General features: G+C 38.4%; 1 protein-coding gene across 6 annotated transcripts in view; it reads right to left on the bottom strand.

Annotated features, from left to right (window-relative positions):
* Window positions 1-22323, bottom strand: part of LOC120860530 (WD repeat-containing protein 17-like) — a 65178-nt gene that overhangs the window by 18875 nt on the left and 23980 nt on the right. For 3 of the 6 annotated variants that reach the window (XR_005720349.1, XM_040236354.1, XM_040236353.1), the window contains 13 exons: window positions 20216-20467; window positions 18230-18352; window positions 16476-16660; window positions 15711-15879; window positions 13434-13525; window positions 11568-11650; window positions 10079-10165; window positions 6804-6968; window positions 4912-5114; window positions 2963-3112; window positions 2748-2878; window positions 2193-2318; window positions 567-722 (listed from right to left, as the gene is read on the bottom strand). Coding sequence is in view for 4 of the 6 variants with exons in the window: in XM_040236354.1 (XP_040092288.1) it covers window positions 567-722; window positions 2193-2318; window positions 2748-2878; window positions 2963-3112; window positions 4912-5114; window positions 6804-6968; window positions 10079-10165; window positions 11568-11650; window positions 13434-13525; window positions 15711-15879; window positions 16476-16660; window positions 18230-18352; window positions 20216-20467 (1922 nt within the window). In the remaining 2 variants the exon portion in view is untranslated. Of the gene's footprint in view, window positions 1-566; window positions 723-2192; window positions 2319-2747; window positions 3113-4911; window positions 5115-6803; window positions 6969-10078; window positions 10166-11567; window positions 11651-13433; window positions 13526-15710; window positions 15880-16475; window positions 16661-18229; window positions 18353-20215; window positions 20468-22323 lie in introns of all 6 variants that reach the window. The other 3 variants (XR_005720348.1, XM_040236351.1, XM_040236352.1) reach the window with 1 other exon arrangement.

Genomic DNA, 22323 nt, shown 5'->3' with positions numbered 1-22323 from the left:
TGTGTGTCTCTGTGTGTGTCTGTGTGTGTCTGTGTGTGTGTCTATGTGTGTGTGTCTGTGTGTGTGTGTCTTTGTGTGTGTGTGTCTGTGTGTGTCTGTGTATGTGTCTGTGTGTGTGTATCTGTGTGTGTGTCTGTGTGTGTCTGTGTGTGTCTGTGTGTGTGTGTCTGTGTGTGTACGTTCTGTCATGTCTCACTCTTGCAACCCCATGGGGTGTAGCCCGCCAGGCTCCTCTGTCCATGGGATTTCCCCAGCAAGAATACTGGACTGGGTTGCCATATTTTTCTCCAGGGCTTGCTTAGAAAAGCACCGGTGTTGGGCTCCATCCCTGGAGCTCCTGATCCTGTCGGCTGGGTGGGAAATGCATGTGTAATGACGTATCTATTAGTAACAATGCTGACACTGCTCCCCGGGATCTCACTGCAATAACTTCTGCTCTGAGGCACACCCTTGACATCAGGTGAGCAGAGGACCAACCAGACCTGGAGAAAGACAAGCCTGAAATTGAGTATTTAACCAAGAATACTGTGTTAAACTCTCTTGATTTTGCTTTAACAGCCCATTACCTCTCCAAGTTCAACCATCAGCTCACAGTATCTCTGAACCTGTCCCAGCCTCAAGTGTATCTGGGCAGCTTCCTTCAGTCTTTCCTCTTTGGTAGGGACACCAATACCACCACCAAACTTGGACATCTTCACTGTGGTGAGTTCTTGGGCTTCAGACTGGGTACGAAGAAAATGAAATTTCCTGAATTTTGTTACACAAGACCTAGTGATGATTATAAAAGTATAATATGGATACACACTATAAACATACAGAGCTGGAAATTAAATATTTTTTAAAAACCACTGCTTTTTGTCTAAAAGTATAATACTTCTTTAAACATAATATTTTGTTATGGTAGAGAGTGGGGTTCAGATGTGGCTGGTGCTGGTGGGAAGAGGCTGAATCCAATTTTTCTTAAAACTCATTTAGAAATCCAGAGGTCAAAAGGTAGTGAGTGATAAAGTAGTATACGACTGGTGGAGAAAAAATATATAAAGGATTTTAATAAAAACCTAAAAATTACTGGCTCACTCTCGTTGGCTTCTATAGTGCCAAAGGTAACTGTTATAGTCATTAGGTGCTTGTAATCAAAGCAGAGTCATTACTTTGCCAACAAAGGTCCATCTAGCCAAGGCTATGGTTTTTCCAGTAGTCATGTATGGATGTGAGAGCTGGACATAAAGAAAGCTGAGCGCTGAAGACCTGATGCTTTTGAACTGTGGTGCTGGAGAAGATTCGTGAGTCCCTTAGACTACAAGGAGATCCAACCAGTCCATCCTAAAGGAGATCAGTCCTGGGTGTTCACTGGAAGGACTGATGTTGAAGCTGATACTGCAACACTCTGGCCACCTGATGGGAAGAGCTGACTCATTGGAAAAGACCCTGATGCTGGGAGGGATTGGGGGCAGGAGGAGAAGGGGACGACGGAGGATGAGATGGCTGCATGGCATCACTGACTCAATGGACATGGGTTTGAGTGAACTCCGGGAGTTGGTGATGGACAGGGAGGCCTGGCGTGCTGCAGTCCATGGGGTCGCAAAGAGTCAGACATGACTGAGCAACCGAACTGAACTGACTGAATCAAAGAAGTACTTCTTTATGGAAATAACTGTTTCTTACACCATCAAATCCACACCCCTGGCACAATGCTCCCCATGGTCTAAGAGTTAAGTCAACCACTGATACTTCAAATATAAAAGCTTTTCCTTCTTTCTCATCCCAGGACGGGTTTCTATTGGCACTGCATATCACTTCATGGACAAGGTGCACTGAAATCCATTAAACGGTAAGGTACGATCATTTTTAATAAAACATATCCCAGAAGACAGCCTAGCAGGCCTCTGAGACAAAAATCACACACATGATCAGCCGGTAATAGGGTAAAGGTAAAGCACTTCAAGGATCTTCCAAGTGACGTTTGAAGAATTTCATGAGATTCAATCTGTGGAAATCATGACTGCCTTAGTGGGTTACCAAATAATTCATACCATCATGATCAATTTTTATTGAAAATTTGTCTCTTCAGTGTTCATTTATTTTAGCTTATCCATTCTAATTATATACATTAAAATAATTTTCATATTTTAATGACAAAAAGGCAAAAGTAATTTTTGTTTTAGCACGGCACAACTGCATATGCTACTTACCGTTCTGAATTTAATCAGATGCTTCAAGTGCATAATTCCTTTGCAGTAGTTCTGAGGGAGTAAGCTATCATCTTGCCCTTTTATCACTGCAACTAAGTTCCATAAATTGTCACTGCCACCTGGAGGCTAAAAAGTTGATACAGGACACCCAAAGACATAACATGAAGTAAAAACTTCAGAACATTTTGCATCTTTAAAAATATAATGCAGGCATATAAAACTTGAGAAATTAACGAAACAATATTTTCCTTATTGTTGACTTTTTTAAAAGAAATTTGTATCTCTTTATTTTTATTTGTGTTTTTGACCACACACCAAGTGGCATGCAGGGTCTTAGTTCCCTGACTAGGGATCGAAGCCAGACCCCGGTATTGGGACATGCAGTCTTAATCACTGGACCACCAGGGAGATTCCTAGCTTACTTACAGTTTCTGGTTTCCATTTGCTTTCTTACACTGGGACAACACATGTAAACATGAATTTCAGAAGAAAAAGTCGTCATGACTCTTTTTGGCTAAAGGGGAAATTTTCACATTTAATGCCTACAATACTTACAGATAAACATTCTGAAAACCATCTGAGTTTTTTCACACGAAGGTTTCCACTTAGTTTCTCTATCTCCTGTTTGATATCTCTTGACACTTTGCCACAGAGCAGAGGGGGCGCGCCCGGCTCTATGGCAGAATCTGGAGAAGGGACACAACCTAATAAGGAAAGAGCGCTTATCAAACCGTATTTAGAAAGGTCTAATACGTGCAGAGTTTCAACACCTGTGTTCCCGATGATGTCTTCCCAGGATCTGTCTGCCAGAATGTTTATTTGTAAAGGAGTGATTAATGGTGTTAATGACCAGAGTCTCACTGTAGAGTCCCGGGAGCATGAGGCCATTGTGAAGGGGCGGCGTGGGTGGCATGTTAAACCTGGTGGAAGAAATAAAGCCATTTACTAAAGGAAGCACTGACAAATTTTTATTTATATGTACCTCCTAAGTGTGAGAAGTGTTAGTCGCTCAGTTGTATCTGACTCTTTGTGACCCCGTGGACAGTAGCCTGCCAGGCTCCCCTGTCTGTGGGATCCTTCAGGCAAGAATACTGGAGTGCGTTAGTTAGGGTTAGCTTCCTTCAATTATCATTTTGCATTCGTAATTCAACTACTTAACCCCATCCATGTTTGGGTGCTACAAATGAGAGCAAAGTGATGTGCAAAAGATAAGAAATCTGATTTTCCATTCCCAACTCATTTATACTACAAAACTTTGTACTGTATTAAAAAATAAAACACTGCCCTAAATATCTAAGAATACAGGTAAAGGAATGGCTCAGTTCAGTTCAGTTCAGTTCAGTCGCTCAGTCGTGTCTGACTCTTTGCGACCCCATGAATCACAGCACGCCAGGCCTCCCTGTCCATCACCAACTCCCAGAGTTCACTCAGACTCACGTCCATCGAGTCGGTGATGGCATCCAGCCATCTCATGCTCTGTCATTCCCTTCTCTTCCTGCCCCCAATCCCTCCCAGCATCAGAGTCTTCTCCAATGAATCAACTCTTCGCATGAGGTGGCCAAAGTACTGGAATTTCAGCTTTAGTATCAGTCCTTCCAAAGAAATCCCAGAGCTGATCTCCTTCAGAATGGACTGGTTGGATCTCCGTGCAGTCCAAGGGACTCTCAAGAGTCTTCTCCAACACCACAGTTCAAATGCATCAATTCTTCGGCACTCAGCTTTCTTCACAGTCCAACTCTCACATCCATACATGACCACTGGAAAAACCATAGCCTTGACTAGATGGACCTTTGTTGGCGCAAGGCTAAGTAATGTCTCTGCTTTTGAATATGTTATCTAGGTTGGTCATAACTTTCCTTCCAAGGAGTACGCGTCTTTTAATTTCATGCCTGCAATCACCATCTGCAGTGATTTGGAGCCCAGAAAAATAAAGTCTGAAACTGTTTCCACTCTTTCCCCGTCTATTTCCCATGAAGTGGTGGGACTGGATGCCATGATCTTTGTTTCCTGAATGGTGAGCTTTAAGCCAACTTTTTACTCTCCTCTTTTACTTTCATCAAGAGGCTTTTTAGTTTCTCTTCACTTTCTGCCATAAGGGTGGTGTTATCTGCATATCTGAGTTTATTGATATTTCTCCCAGCAATCTTGATTCCAGCTTGTGCTTCTTCCAGCCCAGCGTTTCTCATTATGTACTCTGCATATAAGTTAAATAAGCAGGGTGACCAGACCACCTGACCTGCCTCTAGAGACACCTATATGCAGGTCAGGAAGCAACGGTTAGAATTGGACATGCCACAACAGACTGGTTTCAAATAGGAAAAGGAGTACGTCAAGGAATGGCTAGATAAGTCATAACTAAGTTATGACTGATTTCCTGTTTTACAACTTACTGTTGGGGTGATGGCAAGTGTGAAAAACCCAAGCCTCACAGGTGAATATGTGCAAGGGTGTGTGTGGGGGGGTGTGTGTGTGCTTCTCTGCAGAACAGAGACACCACAGTGCTAACAACAGCTATCTTCTAATCTTTTCTGGGGGTGTTTTCTATTTTCTTCTGGGCATTCTGCTATTGAAATAGTAAACTTCTTGAATGCATACTTTCCAATAAGGTAAGTCTTATTTCAAAATGAAACACTGTTAAGATTTCTTCAAAAATACTGTATTCCTCAGAAACTGAATCATTAATACAGCAAAGTTTAGAAGTACATGAAAAACACTTTACCATATACATCTGCACCGTGATCACACACAGTATCCAAACATATTCCTTCTCGTGTATCCCATACTTTTATAGTATAGTCCCAGCTGCCAGATATTAGCAGGTATGGGATCTCAGTATTCCACATCAGTCCCCTCACGGGTGCCGTGTGTCCACTAAGAATATTTATGCACGCATCTTGAGTGTAATCCCAGATTCGAACAGAACTGAAAACAGAATATTATACATAAATACCATTCAACGTATAATTTATCTAAAGGGTCAATATATTTTTAACAGAGCACATACCGTTAGTGATTATTTTTTAGCATACTGAAAAAGCAGTTTATGTTTCAAGATATGCTGATTCTCCACAGCAGAAAGAATGAATAATTAGTTGCACTACAGCCAGGCTATTACAATATTTCTTCTTTACTTCTGCTGGTCATTTGCTACTGATACTACATATATGATTTCACAATTTATGTTTGGAAAAATTGCTTTCTTAAATTATCCAGAGCAGATAAAGCTGAAGGAAAAATATGACTAACAACATGTATACAATCATTTAAATGCACTCAGATTATTTGTATCATGAAAATATAGCATATATGATGATGGATATTATTTGAAAAATCAATTCCTATCTATGCTTAAAAAATATTTTATTGGAGGATAATGACTTTACAATGCTGTGTTAGTTTCTGCTGTACAACAAAGTGAACCAGCTATATGTATATACACCCTCCCTCTTGGGCCTCACAGGCCCCCATCCCACCCCTCTACGTCACTACAGAGCTCTGTGCTTTTATCAACACAGTAAACAGTTCATGTTTATGTCAGTAAAATAAGTTTCTTAGCCTGTGGAATCACTCTCAGATCAAGTACAAAATTTAAATATAGGTGGATTCATAATATTACTGGAGTTTAGTGAGTTTAGAATACAAATATTATTAAAGTAAAATTTTAACTCAAAATCAATTTAAGACCTCCAGATGCCAACTCTGGTTGGATAACTCATAATCATCTTTCAGTTACAGATTTATATCAAACTGAAAATATCAAAATATCAATACTCCAAAAGTTATATTACAGCATTAGAAGATACATCACATTTTTATTTAAGGCATATATCTCTTTCCGCTTTATATTAAAAAAATCTTTTCTTCTCTTTTATACTAGGACAGGATAATGTGGCTACTATTACAACTTTTACTAGCACAAAGTAAGACTTTTCTTACAAAGTAAGACTTTTCTTACCTAAATTTATCTCCTATTCAAAGAGCCCAAACTATGCAAATACATCTGGATATTAAACACAGACAAGATTTCAGAAACTTTCACAAACCCAGAAAAAAGTTAAATCATTCTCATTTCTAAAATATCTTCTCTTCACACTAACACATATAATCATCTTTTATTTCATTCTTAATGAAAACAGAGTACAGCTGTTTTCCATATTAGATATGAGAACATTATTAAAAATAAACTCTTCTCTATATTTTACAAAGAATTACTGTTTCAGACATTTTCCCCAACAGACCCTTCTACAATTTTCATTTCTGTTAACTCTGTTCTTAGTAAGATAGAAATAAGCATCTACAGCAAGCACAATAACCTCCTCCAGGGGATTTTCCCAACCCAGGAATGAACCCAGGTCTCTAGCATTGCAGGAAGATTCTTTACCATCTGAGCCATCAGGGAAGCCCAAATAAGGACCCAGAAAGCGTGAATATGACATTAAGGACGGACAAATTTTTACATGTGTGCAGTTAGATATTTGTTAACTGTTTACTTATTAAGCACATATTTAGAATAGTTCCACATACGAGTTGGATAATATAAATAAGCACATTTCTAGAAAATTGCAAGCTTATGAGTTTCAGGACTAGAAACAAGAATCCAAAGGTACATACCCGTCATCAGAGCCGCTGCAAAGAGTCCCCTCCCTCAGAGGTGACCATCGTACATGGAACACTTTCTCCGTGTGCCCGCTGAACACCTTCAGTGGCTGATCCGAGCTGGTGGCCACATAATAGACACGAACATTTTTGTCTTCACAGCCCGTGGCTATCATGTCTCTGAAAGAAACATCATCAATGGCCCATTAAAAAAAATGAAAGGGTTGATAATACCTGGTACTGACAGTTTTTAAATGTACACTGTACTAATTTCTAAAACCAGAATGCTCTGCTCCCTTCATGAAGTTACACTACAAACTGATGCAAGCAAAAACATCATTTATAGAAACTGCTCTACTGCAGTTAGTTTCTCAAGCTTCCCTTTTAATCAGGTAAATTCTTTACTTCCCTCAGATGAGAGATAATGGTATATTTACTTCTCTCTGTTTGTTTTTTCAAGATGCCCAGATTCATAACTTGAATACTTCTCAGACCTTTATATTTTGCAACTATTGGAACTTGAAAAGGGTCCCAAATGGTCACTGAAATTTGCTGACTTGCTGGTAGGCAAGTTATGAGGGAGAGGGTGGGATGATTTGGGAGAATGGCATTGAAACATGTATACTATCATGTAAGAAACGAATTGCCAGTCTATGTTCGACACAGGATACAGGATGCTTGGGGCTGGTGCACGGGGATGATCCAGAGAGATGATATGGGGTGGGAGGTGGGAGGGGGGTTCATGATTGGGAACTCATGTACACCCGTGGTGGATTCATGTCAATGTATGGCAAAACCAATACAGTATTGTAAAGTAAAATAAAGTAAAAATAAAAATAAAAAAAAATAATAATTACTATGTGCCCTGACTGCTAGTAGATTTTTTTGTGGTATTGGTACAAATAGCAATGTTTCCCCCAGAAGTGTACTAGAAAACTCCCCAAAGACCAGGGTTGACTCATCTGACAGTAAGTCAGTCACAGTCCTGGTTTTCCACTTCTCTTTGGTGGTTTCCCCAACTTGAGATGCTTAACTGTTTGATCCAGAAGAATCCTTTGGAAATATAATATGTGGGTATGACCTTTAAATGATCATTGCTCATTATTCTTAAGAGAGTGAGACAAGCTAAGCAACTAGCTAGACACTAGTGGTCATGCCTGGAGTACCAGTGGAATTCAAGTACTAGGCAGACCTGTGAAATCATGAACCAGACACGACCGTCTCTCCAAGGAACATTAACAATCATAGAAACAGTCCCTAGGCCCAAAGGTAAAGAGGGAAGCTACACATTTTGGACCCAATTGTCATCAAAACCTCCAAACTTCGAACTGCTGATTTTTGTCATATTGGTTATAATAGCTGTATTTATTAAAGCTTACAAGTCAAAATACAGAAATCTTTAAACTAGCATGCTGGTTGGTCTGAAATGTATAGATTACATGCATCCAAGGCTCACTGATAAACAGGCTTGTTTCTCCATGTGGGAAAATATATTTTGCATAATACAAATATCTACATGTACACAGGAGTATATTTTATATATGTATATGCAGATACACAGATATAAAATCTTAGAAATGAAAAAACTTTAAATGTGCACACAGCTATCCAAATTATAAATTGAGGAATATGAATAAACTTTTATAAGTTCAAGATGTTTTTCACTTATCTCCTAAGACACTAAGTAGAATATAAATACAGAAATTAGAACATTTAGAAAAGATTTTTAAAAACAAAAATGAAATGTCAAAATGAAAAATGAAATTTATTAGACAGGCTTACCAGTAAACATAAAAGTTAAGTATAAAGGACTTTTTTTTTTTTTTTAAGCTTTCTTAACCAACAAAGCATACTGCATTCATATCTTTTTTCCCCCTGAGTGGTCAAATTCTTAAATTTTTATTAACCCCATAAAGGAGGGAAATAAGAATGTGGAACGGTTCTGTTGATCAGATACAAGGTAATTCTACTCATTTGCATGTGCAACAAGTATTGACTACACGTCTACTTTTTCAAGGCACGGTGAGAGAAGCACAGTGTTTTAGTAAGAATATTCTGCGAAAAATAGAGAACCATTGCTTATCTCAGGGAGAGGTAGCCAATTCACAACTAAAACTTAATTTTCTGATGTTGTGTCCTAAGGTATATGATACTACAGGGGAAATTTATCTAAGATGCAGTTCATGGAAGACTTTTCTGCAGAAGTGGTTCCTGAGCTGAGAGAGAGGGAGAAGTTATTTATGCCCAGGTCAGGGTGGACTGGGTGGGGTGGGGTGGGGTGGGAAGTAGAATCCTAGATGCAAGTGAAAACAGGAGCAAAAGCCTGGGGCAAAAATGAGCTGGCTGGTTCAAGAAGCTGAACGCCACTGTGGCCGGACGTAAGCAGCACAGGTAGCAAGGCCGGGAATGAGATAAGGCACAGAGGAGCCGGCTTATACAGGGGCTGCCTGGCTAGGACTCTGCATGCCATCCCAAGGTCAACGGGAAACTGCTGGGAGATTCAAGCAACAGAAAGCTGTGCTCATATCTGCATTTTTCAAAGCAGAAGTTTGACTTCTTAAATACAATTTGTTCTTGTTCAGTCGCTCAGTCATGGCCAACTCTTCACAACCCCAAGGACTGAAGCATGCCAGGCATCCCTGTCCTTCACTATCTTCCATATATTTGATGGGATATATTTGATCCCACATATTTGATGGCATATAAACATAATTTATATCCTGTCAAAGAGAGGTGTGGAACACAATATTCTTGGAAGTGCAATGGCTTAAAGGATCAATTTTAGTGGAGGTTTGATGTGGATTAATTTTTAAATCTAAGCTGATCTTTACATGGTAAATACCAGGTTCTTAAGCAAGGGTGACCTTTCAAAACCATTCTAAGTTCCACGTCTTGGGAAATCACCCCATGTCATGGCATTTGTATCAGGTGGAGGCAATGGAAAGCCATGGGGACAATGCACCACAGAGATTTCTAACAGGGTTTAGAGCAAGGGCCACATCTCTCAGAAGCCACACACAGACTGGACTGACTTCCATTTTCATTAGTGAGCTGTATGCTTTTCCCTGAAGCAGCAGCAAGTTATTTGAAAGTAGGGATCAATATTCCTAAATCATGTAAAAACTTCATGGAATAAAAACAGATGGTTAAACATGCAGTTACAAGATGAGATAAGGGGAATATTACCTAAAAAGAGCGATGAATATTACTTATGAGAATAACATCAAACTTTATGGTTATTCAAAATCTGCTAAGTGTAATTATTACTTATTTCAGGAAAAAATACTTACTTGTTGTTTTGGCTCCAATCGCAACCAAATACTGCAGCTGGATGTCTGTATTTGTGTAGTATTTTACCATCAATTGTTCGAATTATACTGAAATTAAGTATAATATGTTAATAGAAATTACAACATTCTAAATATGTTATTCAAAGGAAGAAAGCCAAAACTACATAATTTAGACAAAAGTGTTTTAGGGTAGAGACCTTGTCTGCAAAGCACAGGGAACATTTAAAAGTACCATGTAAATGATATTATCATTATGATAAGTATATTTACATCACATAGTATTAATTATGGCAACCCACTGAAACCTATTTAAAGGAGATACTTTCTTATTTAGAAAATATTTTATTTAGGAAATGCATAGTATAATACATATATTTTAAAACACAAGCATTAGATTTTCAGCTTCAAAAATTTAACAGTGGAAAATTTATGTTTAAAACAACTCATTTACAGTGTTGGTTGTATGTATTATTACACCAAGTCTAAGACATGTAAGTCATTATAATATTTTCATGGCACATTTTTAAGGGATACAACTAGAAATCTGGAGGAGCCCTTCTCCCCAAATACATTCCATACATTTTTAATGCAAAAATAAATGAAGCTTAAGACCCTACTGTTAGAGTAGGAAATGGCAACCTATCCAGTATTCTTGCCTAGAAAATTCCATGGGCAGAGGAGCCTGGTGGGCCACAGTCCATGGAGTTGCAGAGAGTCGGATATGACTGAGCACACGGTATCCTTCTATATTATTACCATAATATAAGGGCTATTAATTCCATTAGGAACACAAAGCTGTGTGTAAATTAATGTACTGCAAAGTTTTAAAAGTCTTTGGAAAAGACCCTTTTAAAATATCCCTGCTATGTGAAAGTGAACGTGTTAGTCGTTCAGTCTTGTCTGACTTCTTGTGAACCCGTGGACTATAGCCCACCAGGCTCTACTGTCCATGGAATTCTCTAGGCAAGAATACTGGAGTGGGCAGCCATTCCCTTCTTCAGGGGATCTTTCTAGGCCCACCAAAACTTTTGAGGCTACTAGGGAGTGGTGGTAACCTATACTTACAAATGTTTAGTGATTGACTGTGGTATTCATTAAGTAAGTTAATGCCCTGAAAATACACGGTAAAGCTAACTGCTGCTAAGTTGCCTCAGTCGTGTCCGACTCCGTGTGACCCCGTAGACGGCAGCCCACCAACCTCCCCTGTCCATGGGATTTTACAGGCAAGAGTACTGGCGTGGGTTGCCATTTCCTCCCCCAGGGGATCTTCCTAACTCAGGGATCGAACCTGGGTCTCATCTGCTGCATTGGCAGGCAGGCTCTTTACCACTAGTGGCCCTGGGAAGCCACCATAAGTAATATTTATGATAGCTGGCAGAGCTGTACAAACAGAATCTTATCAAGTATTTTAATACAGGTGCTAACATGAGACATTTAACATTATCAAATGCATTCTTACAGACAGTGTGATTTCATACGCAGTACTTACCAGTAACCATCACCACTGCAGGTTGCTATTCTTTTGGAATCTTTATGACTCCAGGCAATGCAGAATATCCCATTTTTTCCATGCTTCAAAAAATGCAAAATACCTATCAATAAGAAATAATTCACCCCTTTTTTCTCTTATTTATTTACTTCTTCTAATATTACTTTTCTATTAGGAACTTGCTCTAGATGATACTACAGACATGATTGTGAACAACAGAAAGCTGAATACACACTTTACGAATGCGTAAAGCTATCACACTTAAGAAACAAAACCACTGTTTTAAGACATAGACTGGGTGCCTCTATTTCCTTTTCGGGGACACTGATAAAGGCCCAAAGTCTGTCAGTCATCTGTAGAATCAAGCTCAGCTTTATACCTTTTTCTGGGAAAGCCCACCCTTCCCATAATGATGAAGATACTTATAGTTTTCAAACCCAATGCTATTAAAACTACAGTAGAAGAGATACTGCAAGCAACTGTTATTATAGATTGTTCTAAATTTCTAAATTTTATTTTTATAAAACAAAGAAGGTTTAAGGTTATTATTACATAACAAATCTCTACATTTATCTGTATTCTTGGACTGGAGAAGGGTAAAGGAATATAATTACAGCTGATATGATTAGAACGTTTAAAAACACAAAGGATACAATCTATACACAGGAATGTCACTCATCAACTAGGTAATGGGTATGATCTATTCATTTCCAAGTTTCCCAGCATCTTGGTTTCTTGTGACCTAAGTACCTTCTCATTAGCACTAGGCAGCCCCAACCTGACAGCCAGCCCCAAGCATCCAGGACGTCTCTTATGTCATTCATGGCTTTCCCAGCGTCCAAAAGCATAGTTAGAACCAGTATCAAAATTGCTTAAATTTAGGATAATAAGTGTGGGAAAAATGAACACTTCTGGCTTCAATTAACTGTTACATGGGCCTCACAAAATAAAAAGCAGGACATTACTGACCCTTAAGTGCACTGAGTTCATGAGGATGAACTCAGCTAATGGAGAACCCCGACTCCTTCAACTGAATGAGTCTAAAGACCTCCTCCATTCCTGTGTCCATCCTTATAAAGATGGACCCTCCTCAAAAAAGGTTAGAATAGTAAGCTTAAGACCACCTTAGAAAAACAGCCTTAAAGCTCCAGAGAAAAAGTCACTTTAGTCTCCTCTTGACACCAGCCACAGTTTAAGTACAGTAATCACTGTGACCACTTGAATGAAATTTCAAGAGATTGAGGGACAGCCCTAGACCCTGTTGGTATCTTCCTCCCTTCAGAGCCAACGCACTGTCAATGAGATTATATGTATTTTGCAAAGATTAACAGAACTCAGGAAAAAAGTGGAAGGACAATTCAACTCCAAGGAGAAGAAGTACAGTCTGTGACACTGCCAAGAGGAGAGAGGGAGTTTTTACAATGTGTTACGGAAAAATGGAGTTTGAGACTCAGAAGAACTAAAACATCCAACTTTACCATCTTATAGGTGAACAATCAGGCTCAAGGCAATAAAATGATTCTATGTCAAAAGCTAATCAGTGACAAAGTTGGGACTGTGATTTGGGACACATTCTGAGCTTAGTCTTTTTCTAACTTTTGAGTATTTGCCTAGACAATTTTGTGGAAGATGACTTAAAATTCCTTTGAACCTCTAATGCAACTTTAGGGGAATAATTGTATCTTAGACTTAACTACATCTTTCAGAATTCATTTTAGCATATGCATGTCCTCTTGGACTTTCTTCTAATTAACAAAATATAATGCAACCTGCTGATTAACTATTAAATGTAGAGAGAAAAGCATTGAAAATACATGAGGCCATATAAGACATTATATTATTAAGCTAGCAATAAATACATCCTACCTCATTAAATCGTTGTACCATTTTGCCCTTTTTAATATCCCAAATAAAAGCACCGTTTCGGGAAGTTGCTCCAGCAATACAATTTAAATCACCTTAGGAAACAATTTGGTAGACATTATATGAAATGTTTGCCACAAATGCAACTCTTTTTAAAAATGTAATTTTTGAAAATGACTTGAGTTTGTAAAGTGCTTCAAGTTTTTTTTAAATAATGAAAATTATTAATTGCATGCAAATATAGACAGAAAGTATAGTGCATAAATATATCATACAATTTCAACAATTATCAAAGTATGGTCAATCTTATTTTCGTCTACAGCCCCCTACTGGATTTTCTGGAGCAAAGCTCTAACATTGTGTTCTTTCATCAATAAACAGTTGAGGATGGATGTCTAAAATACAGGATTCTCTTTTATTAATGTGATCAAACTAGTATAATCAAAAATAGGAAGACTATCAATAATTCCTCAGTATTGTTACATATCCAGTCAGCATTTACATTTTTCTGACCATCTAACAATTTTAGTAAACTATTAATGGTTAGGAAAGTAAATATTTCCATAAGCAAGACACATGAAAAAATTCATTTTATCCATCAAAAACATAATGCTCTTTATTTTTAAGAAAAAAAAATCTATGAAAATCAAACTACTGCTAAGTTAGTAGATGATTCTGAATTTGTTACAAGGCAATCAAAGAAGAGGTTTTCTCTATTACAAGAAAGAAACAGCTATTACCTGCTACCTAGGAGAAAAAATATAGAGGAATTATTTTGTGATAAATGACTGTAAGTACTTTACAAAACAGTCCTCACCAGTTTTTCTAGGATTTTCATTCTGCTACCCTGTTGGGGCTCTAAAATTACTGGGGAAAAGTTTTCACATTTATTTGCACCTCTAAAATTTTTCCTGTGATTCTACTCTAAAAATAGGGTAAAGAAAATAGAAGTCTGAAGACATCAAAGCCTTTAAAAACCCAGTATATATATTCAGGGCTAAAAATTTATGTGCATGAGGAGATAAGCTAAAAAAATAAGCCATATACTGGCTATAAGTCAGTTTTTAAGTCATATATTAGTATTAGGACAAATAAGTAAAACATTCTACATACTTTTTAAAGTGAAAAACTCAGTTTAGTTTTTACAGTTATTCACTACAGGAAAATTTAATGTTTTGGGAGAAAATGCCAGAGGTTTCATAAGGCATCTCTTTTCTTTTTTATGTACAGGAAAGTATAAAGGTTCCACCATACAGAGTCCAAGAAAAGGCCCTAGTATCCCATAAAACCCTTCAATATTACAAAAGTAGAGTCTGTACAGAATTACATGCTCATAATCAAACTGATGATCATTCTTATTCACAAAACAGATGCACCAGGGAAAGAGATAGGTAGCATAATTTTTAGAAAAAAAATTTTATTTTTATATGTTTGAGTTACATGAAAATATTAAGGAAAACTTGTATCATGTAAAATATATTACACCTTTATAGGGCTTCCCTGGCAGCTCAGATAGTAAAGAATCTGCCCGCAATGCGGGAGACCTGGGTTCGATCCCTGGGTCAAGAAGATTCCCCAGAGAAGGGAGTGGCAACTCGCTGCAGTATTCTTGCCTGGAGAATTCCAAGGACTGAGGAGCCTGGTGGGCTACAGCTCATGGGGGTCGCAAAGAGTTGGACGTGACTGAGCGACTAACACTTTACAGGCAGATCGATACAAATGCAGCTAAAATGAGATGGGTCAGTATCATCCTGATGTACTGTGGCTTTTCGATGTGACTACACCATACGGATGGAGAAGGCGGCGGCCCCACTCCAGTCCTCTAGCCTGGAGAATCCCAGGGACGGAGGAGCCTGGTGGGCTGCAGTCCAGGGGGTCGCAAAGAGTCGGATGTGACTGAGCGACCTCACTTTCACTTTTCACTTTCATGCACTGGAGAAGGAAATGGCAACCCACTCCAGTGTTCTTGCCTGGAGAATCCCAGGGATGGGGGAGCCTGGTGGGCTGCCGTCCATGGGGTCGCACAGAGTCGGACACGACTGAAGCGACTTAGCAGCAGCAGCAGCACACCATACGGAAGGGCCCAGAAATCAAAGTGCCTGCTCAGGGAGTTTATTCTAAATACCCTCAAAACTGTACCAACACATATGTTGATACTAATTTGCCTCCACAATCATTTGGAGTAAGACGGCACTGAAGGACAGAAGATAATGCAGATGAATATAAAAGTTAGGAGAATCATTCAATCGTACTCCTGATTTTAATAAAAAACATTCTTACCTGGAGCCCATGAAAGGGAATAAATAACCCCTTCGTTCCCCGGGGAAGTGTATACCGCAGTCAACGTGTTTATATCCCAGACCTTTATGGTGCCATCAAATGAAGCTGTTGCTAAAAGATTGGGGTTGTCAGGCTTGAATTTGCAGTCAAAAATAGTTTCCACATGACCCTAGGAATGCAGCATAAAAAAGCACAGAAGAAAACCAGGCAAAATGTGAGTTCTCAGCAGGACTGTATTCTATTTTACACAGAGGCTTCATGGTCATTGCAACAGAAGTTTGTAGACTCATAAAATTATTATGACTCAATAATAGAAATAAACCTTAGAAAACACAACCTTGCTCATTTCATGAATGAGAACAAGAAAGCTTAGAGTAACTGGCAGAGATGGACTTTCTCCTTCGTCCTGAAAGAACATTCTATTTCTCATTTTGCTTCCAAAATATAGAGCAACAACATGATTTTCCAATACTATACACATGGGTAACATGGCCTACACAGTAATGGGAATGCTGCCAAATGCAGAATATTCCCGATAAGCTAAGCAGACAGTACTTTTAAAAGAAATTTAATGTTTACAATTAAATACTTTTAATAGTTCTAGACATCTTTATAAAAAGTTTCAGTCAACCAAAATAAATTCCTAATGTATGGTTCTCTACAAAAATATTCTTAGGACAATATTAATACATAAGTAAAAGTAAACAACACTTTATACACAAAATGAGCATTGCATTATAAAAGAAAGAAAAACCACAGACATACCAAGTCCCTAAGAAAATCCCACTTCTTGGCTCCCATATCATAAAGTCCAACGCCACCATCCAAGAAACAGCACACAGCGTGACCAGGAGGAAGAGAGAAGGCTTGATTCTGCGTCAGAGTTGGGGGTGGGACTGCTTCACTCGTGGAGGATGTGTAATGATTTTTGGTTGGGGACTGGTTTGAAACTAGAAAAGAAAGTAATAAACCCTTATGCCAGTGGCTTTCCGCATGCTGGAATGAAGTCAAAGGACTTAATATATATAGATGCTCCTTTGTTTTATCTAGAATCTATATCAGTAAACTCTTAATAAGCAATGATCAGATTTTCTGCCACAGGTGTACTATGCAGAACTGCCCCCCCACACACATACATATATACAAAATGGGATATTATTTTGAAAAGACCTGTATAGAGTGCAAGTGAAACAAGACGAATAAAAATTACTGTGAAGAATCACAGTATGTGCTGAATCTTTAATTTCTTACTGCCCATAAATTAAAACACAGCATGATTATTTTGGAATCAATGTTCTTTCAAACTGCTGATATAAAAGCTTACTTCTTCCTCTACACATACAAACACACATGAAGTTTTTTCTTTTAAAACTAATAACCCTCGTCCATAAAATTTCAATCCAATGAAAATAACTATTTTTGAGACTTATTTATTATTCACTTTAATTTAGCTTGTGGCTCAGCTGGTAAAGAATCCACCTGCAATGTAGGAGACCTGGGTTCAATCTCTGGGTGGGGAAGATCCCCTGGAGAAGGGAAAGGCTACTCACTCTAGTATTCTGGCCTGGAGAATTCCATGGACTAAATAAGTCCATGGGGTGGCAAAGAGTTGGACACGACTATGCGACTTTCACTTTCACTTAATTTAGCACCCAAATCAACAATTACAACTGTCTGACATACATTTGCATCTTAATTTCTTCTTTGTCAATGTTTACTTTTTATACAGTTTCATTTCCCCAACTTTGTATAAAAGTCTCCTTGCTTAGTTATTTTCTGCATATTCTTTCTTTCTTTCTTTTTTTTTTTGCAGCTTAAACAGTACAAATCTATTATCTTACAATTCTGCAGGTCAGATCTGATACAGGTTATCACTAGGTTATCACATATTTTGTCTTCTTTCAAAAAAAACTTTCCCTTAGAATGTGAATATGCTCTTGTAAACATAATTTAAAATAATGATACCACTATAAATTATTAGATCTCAGAGGTTAAAGCGTCTGCCTCCAATGCAGGAAACCCAGGTTTGATCCCTGGGTCGGGAAGATCCCCTGGAGAAGGAAATGGCAACCCACTCTAGTACTCTTGCCTGGAGAATCCCATGGACAGAGGAGCTTGGTAGGCTACAGTCCACGGGGTCACAAAGAGTCAGACACGACTGAGTGACTTCACTTTCACTTTCATATCCGATTCAGAGCAATTTTATTTAATCCTATCACTCTATTTCTTATTTTCACCAGTACCATCATTTCATTTTCCCCATGTAGACAATTTAATATTATTTTAATATCCTCATTCAATAACATTTAAAAATGTAATTTTGCTCTAAATATCTTCAGTTTAGCGATATTAGATATTATATGGCTTTGATGGTAACTTTAGCACACATATTATCAAGGGTAGTTTTTAAAAATTTGCCTTTCAGTAGCATCCAGTATTTGTTATGTTTATATCATTATATTATTTGATAGCAGCAAACATGATATTTTTAAATACTAAATTTTAACATTTTTACTTACATTTTTTCCTTGGAGGAGAATTCAGTACATGTAAGCAATGAAATCCTGTTTTCTTTAATTTAAAATTATCAACAGGTGTTGTTCTAGAAACATTCCAAATGCGTAAAACACCCACTTGGGAATCTAGTCAGATCAAAAGAAAAGCATTCTATTAGCACATTTTATTTGAAACATAAAATGCTGAGATATAAAAGTAATAAAAAAATTTCAACTTGCCAGATTTTTAACACCACTTACTGACATTCTTCACACAATGTTATATAATAATACAAAGAAGCAGCTGAAATGATACTCATCCCTTAAATTTTTTGGCAGGTTTTGCAATTTTTTTTTTTTCTGTTTCAAATCCCCTTCTAAGCTAAGAGGCTGCTTGCTTTTGCAGCTTCCCCCAGAAAAGACAGATATGATGATTTTCTCACAAAAAACCACCCAGTGACAACGTGCTCTAGGAAAGCCAGTCACAGAAAACTTTCTACCCCCACGATGAACAATCCTTCCTCTCTCGAAGCGTTTGTAAACTGCTTCCTTGCTCACCTGCAGCCACATAAGGACTAGCTGATACGCCTGAAGAGGAACTAGAAAACCCCCTGCTTCCAAAATCCCCACCTTAATAAGTTACTCCAGAAACAAGACTGGCAGTTCCTCAACTGACTGAATGCAGTTACCACATGACCCAACAACTGCTCTCCTGCATACACCCCCAACTGAATTAGACACGTCTACATAAAGCCTGCACACACACGTTCACAGCAACATTATTTCATAACAGCACAAAAGTGGAAACAGGCTGAGTGTCTATCAACTGATTAACGGATGAACAAAATTTGTCATATCCATACAATGGAACATTATCCATCTATACAAAGGAATGAGTACTCCGTTCACACTACATCATGGATGAATCCTGAAAACTTAACGTTAAATCAGAGAAGCCAGACATAAAAGGCCACACATTGAATGATTCAATTTCTGTGAATCCAGAATATTCAATTTCTGTGAATTCAGAATACGCAAATCACAGAGACAGAAAGCAGATCAGTGGTTAACGTACAAACATGTGTGACTAGGGAGTGTGTTGGGGGGTCATGGAGACTGTTGATGGGCACAGAGTCTATCGGGGGATGAGGAAAGATTCTGGAGGTAAATGGTGGTTACAGTTGTACAACGTTATGAACATAGAAACCTCTAAACTGGACGCTTTAACTTGGTGATTTTTATAATATGTAAACTTCATCTCAATAATAAGGACAGTAATAATAATACATAAAAACAAAATTCCCATGTCTATCATTAATTATATCATGTATAATTAAGTCAGTTAACATATATAAATAAGAATCTACTTCCATGTGTAGTTTAAGTGCTTAAAGAATAAAGGCTGCTTTAAAGCTGTTGAAAGGATAAAGACTCTTTTGTCTTTTATGTTAAGACTTAGCAAATATGGGAAGTATTTATACAGCAGCTGAAAGTACTGGGTTTCTCTGAACCTAGGTGAATGGAAGTCATTTAATTCCTAATGACTATTTTAAATTCCTCATCTTCCCATCCTCCATCACTTCTTAGCTTTGCTGACTGTCTTATGATTAGGAAAAGATGACCCAAAACTACCAGTGAGGCTGAGAGACCTCTCATTCATATAACTTGTTTTTCTAGTCAGTACCTTTATTGTCATCCAGCCATGGCTGAAATTGAACTGCTGTTCCCTTTTGTATACACACAAACCCAGACAGGCACACACATGTGTACATGCAGGACATATTCTGATTTTGCCAGAACCTGGAAAACTGGGCCTTCTTTTCATTTTTATTTGTCATTATGTTAATGATACACAATAGAAATAAAAGTAAACTTGGTATTTACTGCAATAAATGATAATATTTGAGATTAATGTCTTACACAAAATCAGTCAATAAAAGAGTGCAATTTCCCTGACTCAATTAAAGAATATGCACATATTTGAAACTCTGGGGAACAAGGTAAAGTTACCTCCAGTTATAAACATCCCAGGAGCACTGGGAACCCAGGCCAGACACTGCACGGAAGCTGCTGCACTGGGAAAACTAAACGTCGTTATGCAACAAAGTGACTCGGAATCCACGAGGCGAATCCCATGATGCAAATTAGCCACGAGCAGGTAGTCAGTAGAGAGCGGGTCCCACTCCAGGGCCGACACAGGATCCTCTTCGTCTGTCCCTTCAAGAGAGTCGGGTCTCAGCACATGCTTCTGACTTTTATTACCTATTCAAATGTAAGGAACATGATTTTCAACAAAATTTCCAAAATGAGACTAACAACTGAGATCATTTGAACTTCCTCTTTGCAGACCACTGATCCCAAGAGTCCTGGGAATACAAGTCTGGCATTTCTATGTGGAAGTCATAACTGACATGCAAATGCAGGGGAATTTAGAGTTTGTCCGAAGGATGACAGGGAAGCTGCAGTCCATGGGGGTCGCAAAAAGTCAGACACAACTTGGCGAACAACTAAGGATGCAGCTGGACAGAACTGCTTTGCTTAGGCAACCCCCAGTATCCTGGATGTCTCTTATTTGCTTCTGAGAAGTTGTTAGGGAAAAAAAGTGGAAAAATAACCCACATGATCTTGTCAACAATTACAATTTCATTAAGTTACAGTAGCATAGGGGTAGGGAGGTGCTCATCAAAAGGAAGAATATTGTGTTCTGATTAAAAGCACAGGCTTTGGAGGGCTGCCTGGGTCCAAATCCTAGTCCCAAGATACTGAATCTCTGTGTGCTCACTTTTTTATTTTATGGTAGAGAACAAGATGACACCAGAGGTCTTTTCTTTTTTTAAGAGTAAACAAGTTAATTGCCTTGAAGTGGGTGTATGATAAACAGCATCCCAATATTTACAGTCACCCATCCTCATCCATACTATCATTTGCCACATTGTAATTCACTCCTGGCTACCACAACAAACAAGCAGCCAGAAAAGTAGGGAGATGAAACAAATGAAATTAAGTGAAGAAAAGGACCAGCAAACAATCCTCTTATTTATTCCAAATTATATACACACTGGTGATAATGAAAAAAAGGCCTTTGCTGACATACCCCATGGAAACTGCAATTAAATGTTCCACTCGTTTGCAACAGAAAGGCAGTGAAACAGCTAAGTTTAGAGATTACAACCTTAACAAAAGTACCAATTATTCCTAAGTATCATAAACTTTAAAAGAAGTGCTTACTCAAAAAATAAGACAATTGAAAGATACCATAGCTCTTCCTGCAACAACATCATTACATGTTGTTTTCCAACATATCAGATTATAAAAGCAACATTACATAAGCACTACGCCATCAACATTTCCAAAAGAAAACAATGAAAATATGATTAGTGCATATCCCTGGAATAATACCAAAGTCAATTTAATTAAAACATTTCTACTATGAAGTTTGAAAACAGGTTTTCTAATGATCTGCTTTTGTCTAAGGATATAACCTGAAACAGCTAAAGCAGTAGTTTTCCACCTCTTTTGGCCCTGCTGCTGCTGCTGCTGCTAAGTCGCTTCAGTCGTGTCCGATTCTGTGCGACCCCATAGATGGCAGCCCACCAGGCTTCTCTGTCCCTGGGATGCTCCAGGCAAAAACACTGGAGTGGGTTGCCATCTCCTTCTCCAAAGCATGAAAGTGAAAAGTGAAAGTGAAGTCGCCCAGTCATGTCTGACTCTTCGCAACCCCATGGACCGCAGCCTACCGGGCTCCTCAATCCATGGGATTTTCCAGGCAAGAGTACTGGAGTGGGGTGCCACTGCCTTCTCCTTCTTTTGACCCTAGAATCCCCTATTAATATGAGAATTTTTACATGAAGTCCAATAAAGAATAAAGTGGTGCTTTTCAGACTGAAAGGGAACAGAAGGCTTGAAGCCTCAGCTGGACTACCTGCCAAGATATCCCACCCCGCCACTGCCCAACACACACAAAGAAATCCACAGACACACTAAGCAGGGTTTAAAAATCACTGCTTCCAAAAGATGGGTGAACTGCACTATTGTGGGCAGTCCTCCACGAATACTTATTTCTTCCAAGAGAGAGAAAGACAGGACAGCAGAGAGCTTGAGATCACAGTCTGCTCTGA

The sequence above is a fragment of the Oryx dammah genome, unplaced genomic scaffold (genome assembly GCF_014754425.2).
Source record: "Oryx dammah isolate SB20612 unplaced genomic scaffold, SCBI_Odam_1.1 HiC_scaffold_11081, whole genome shotgun sequence".
In the NCBI taxonomy this organism is placed as follows: Eukaryota; Metazoa; Chordata; class Mammalia; order Artiodactyla; family Bovidae; genus Oryx; species Oryx dammah.
The sequence above is the reverse complement of the archived record's forward strand: the minus strand, read 5'-3'. Positions and strand labels throughout refer to the sequence as shown.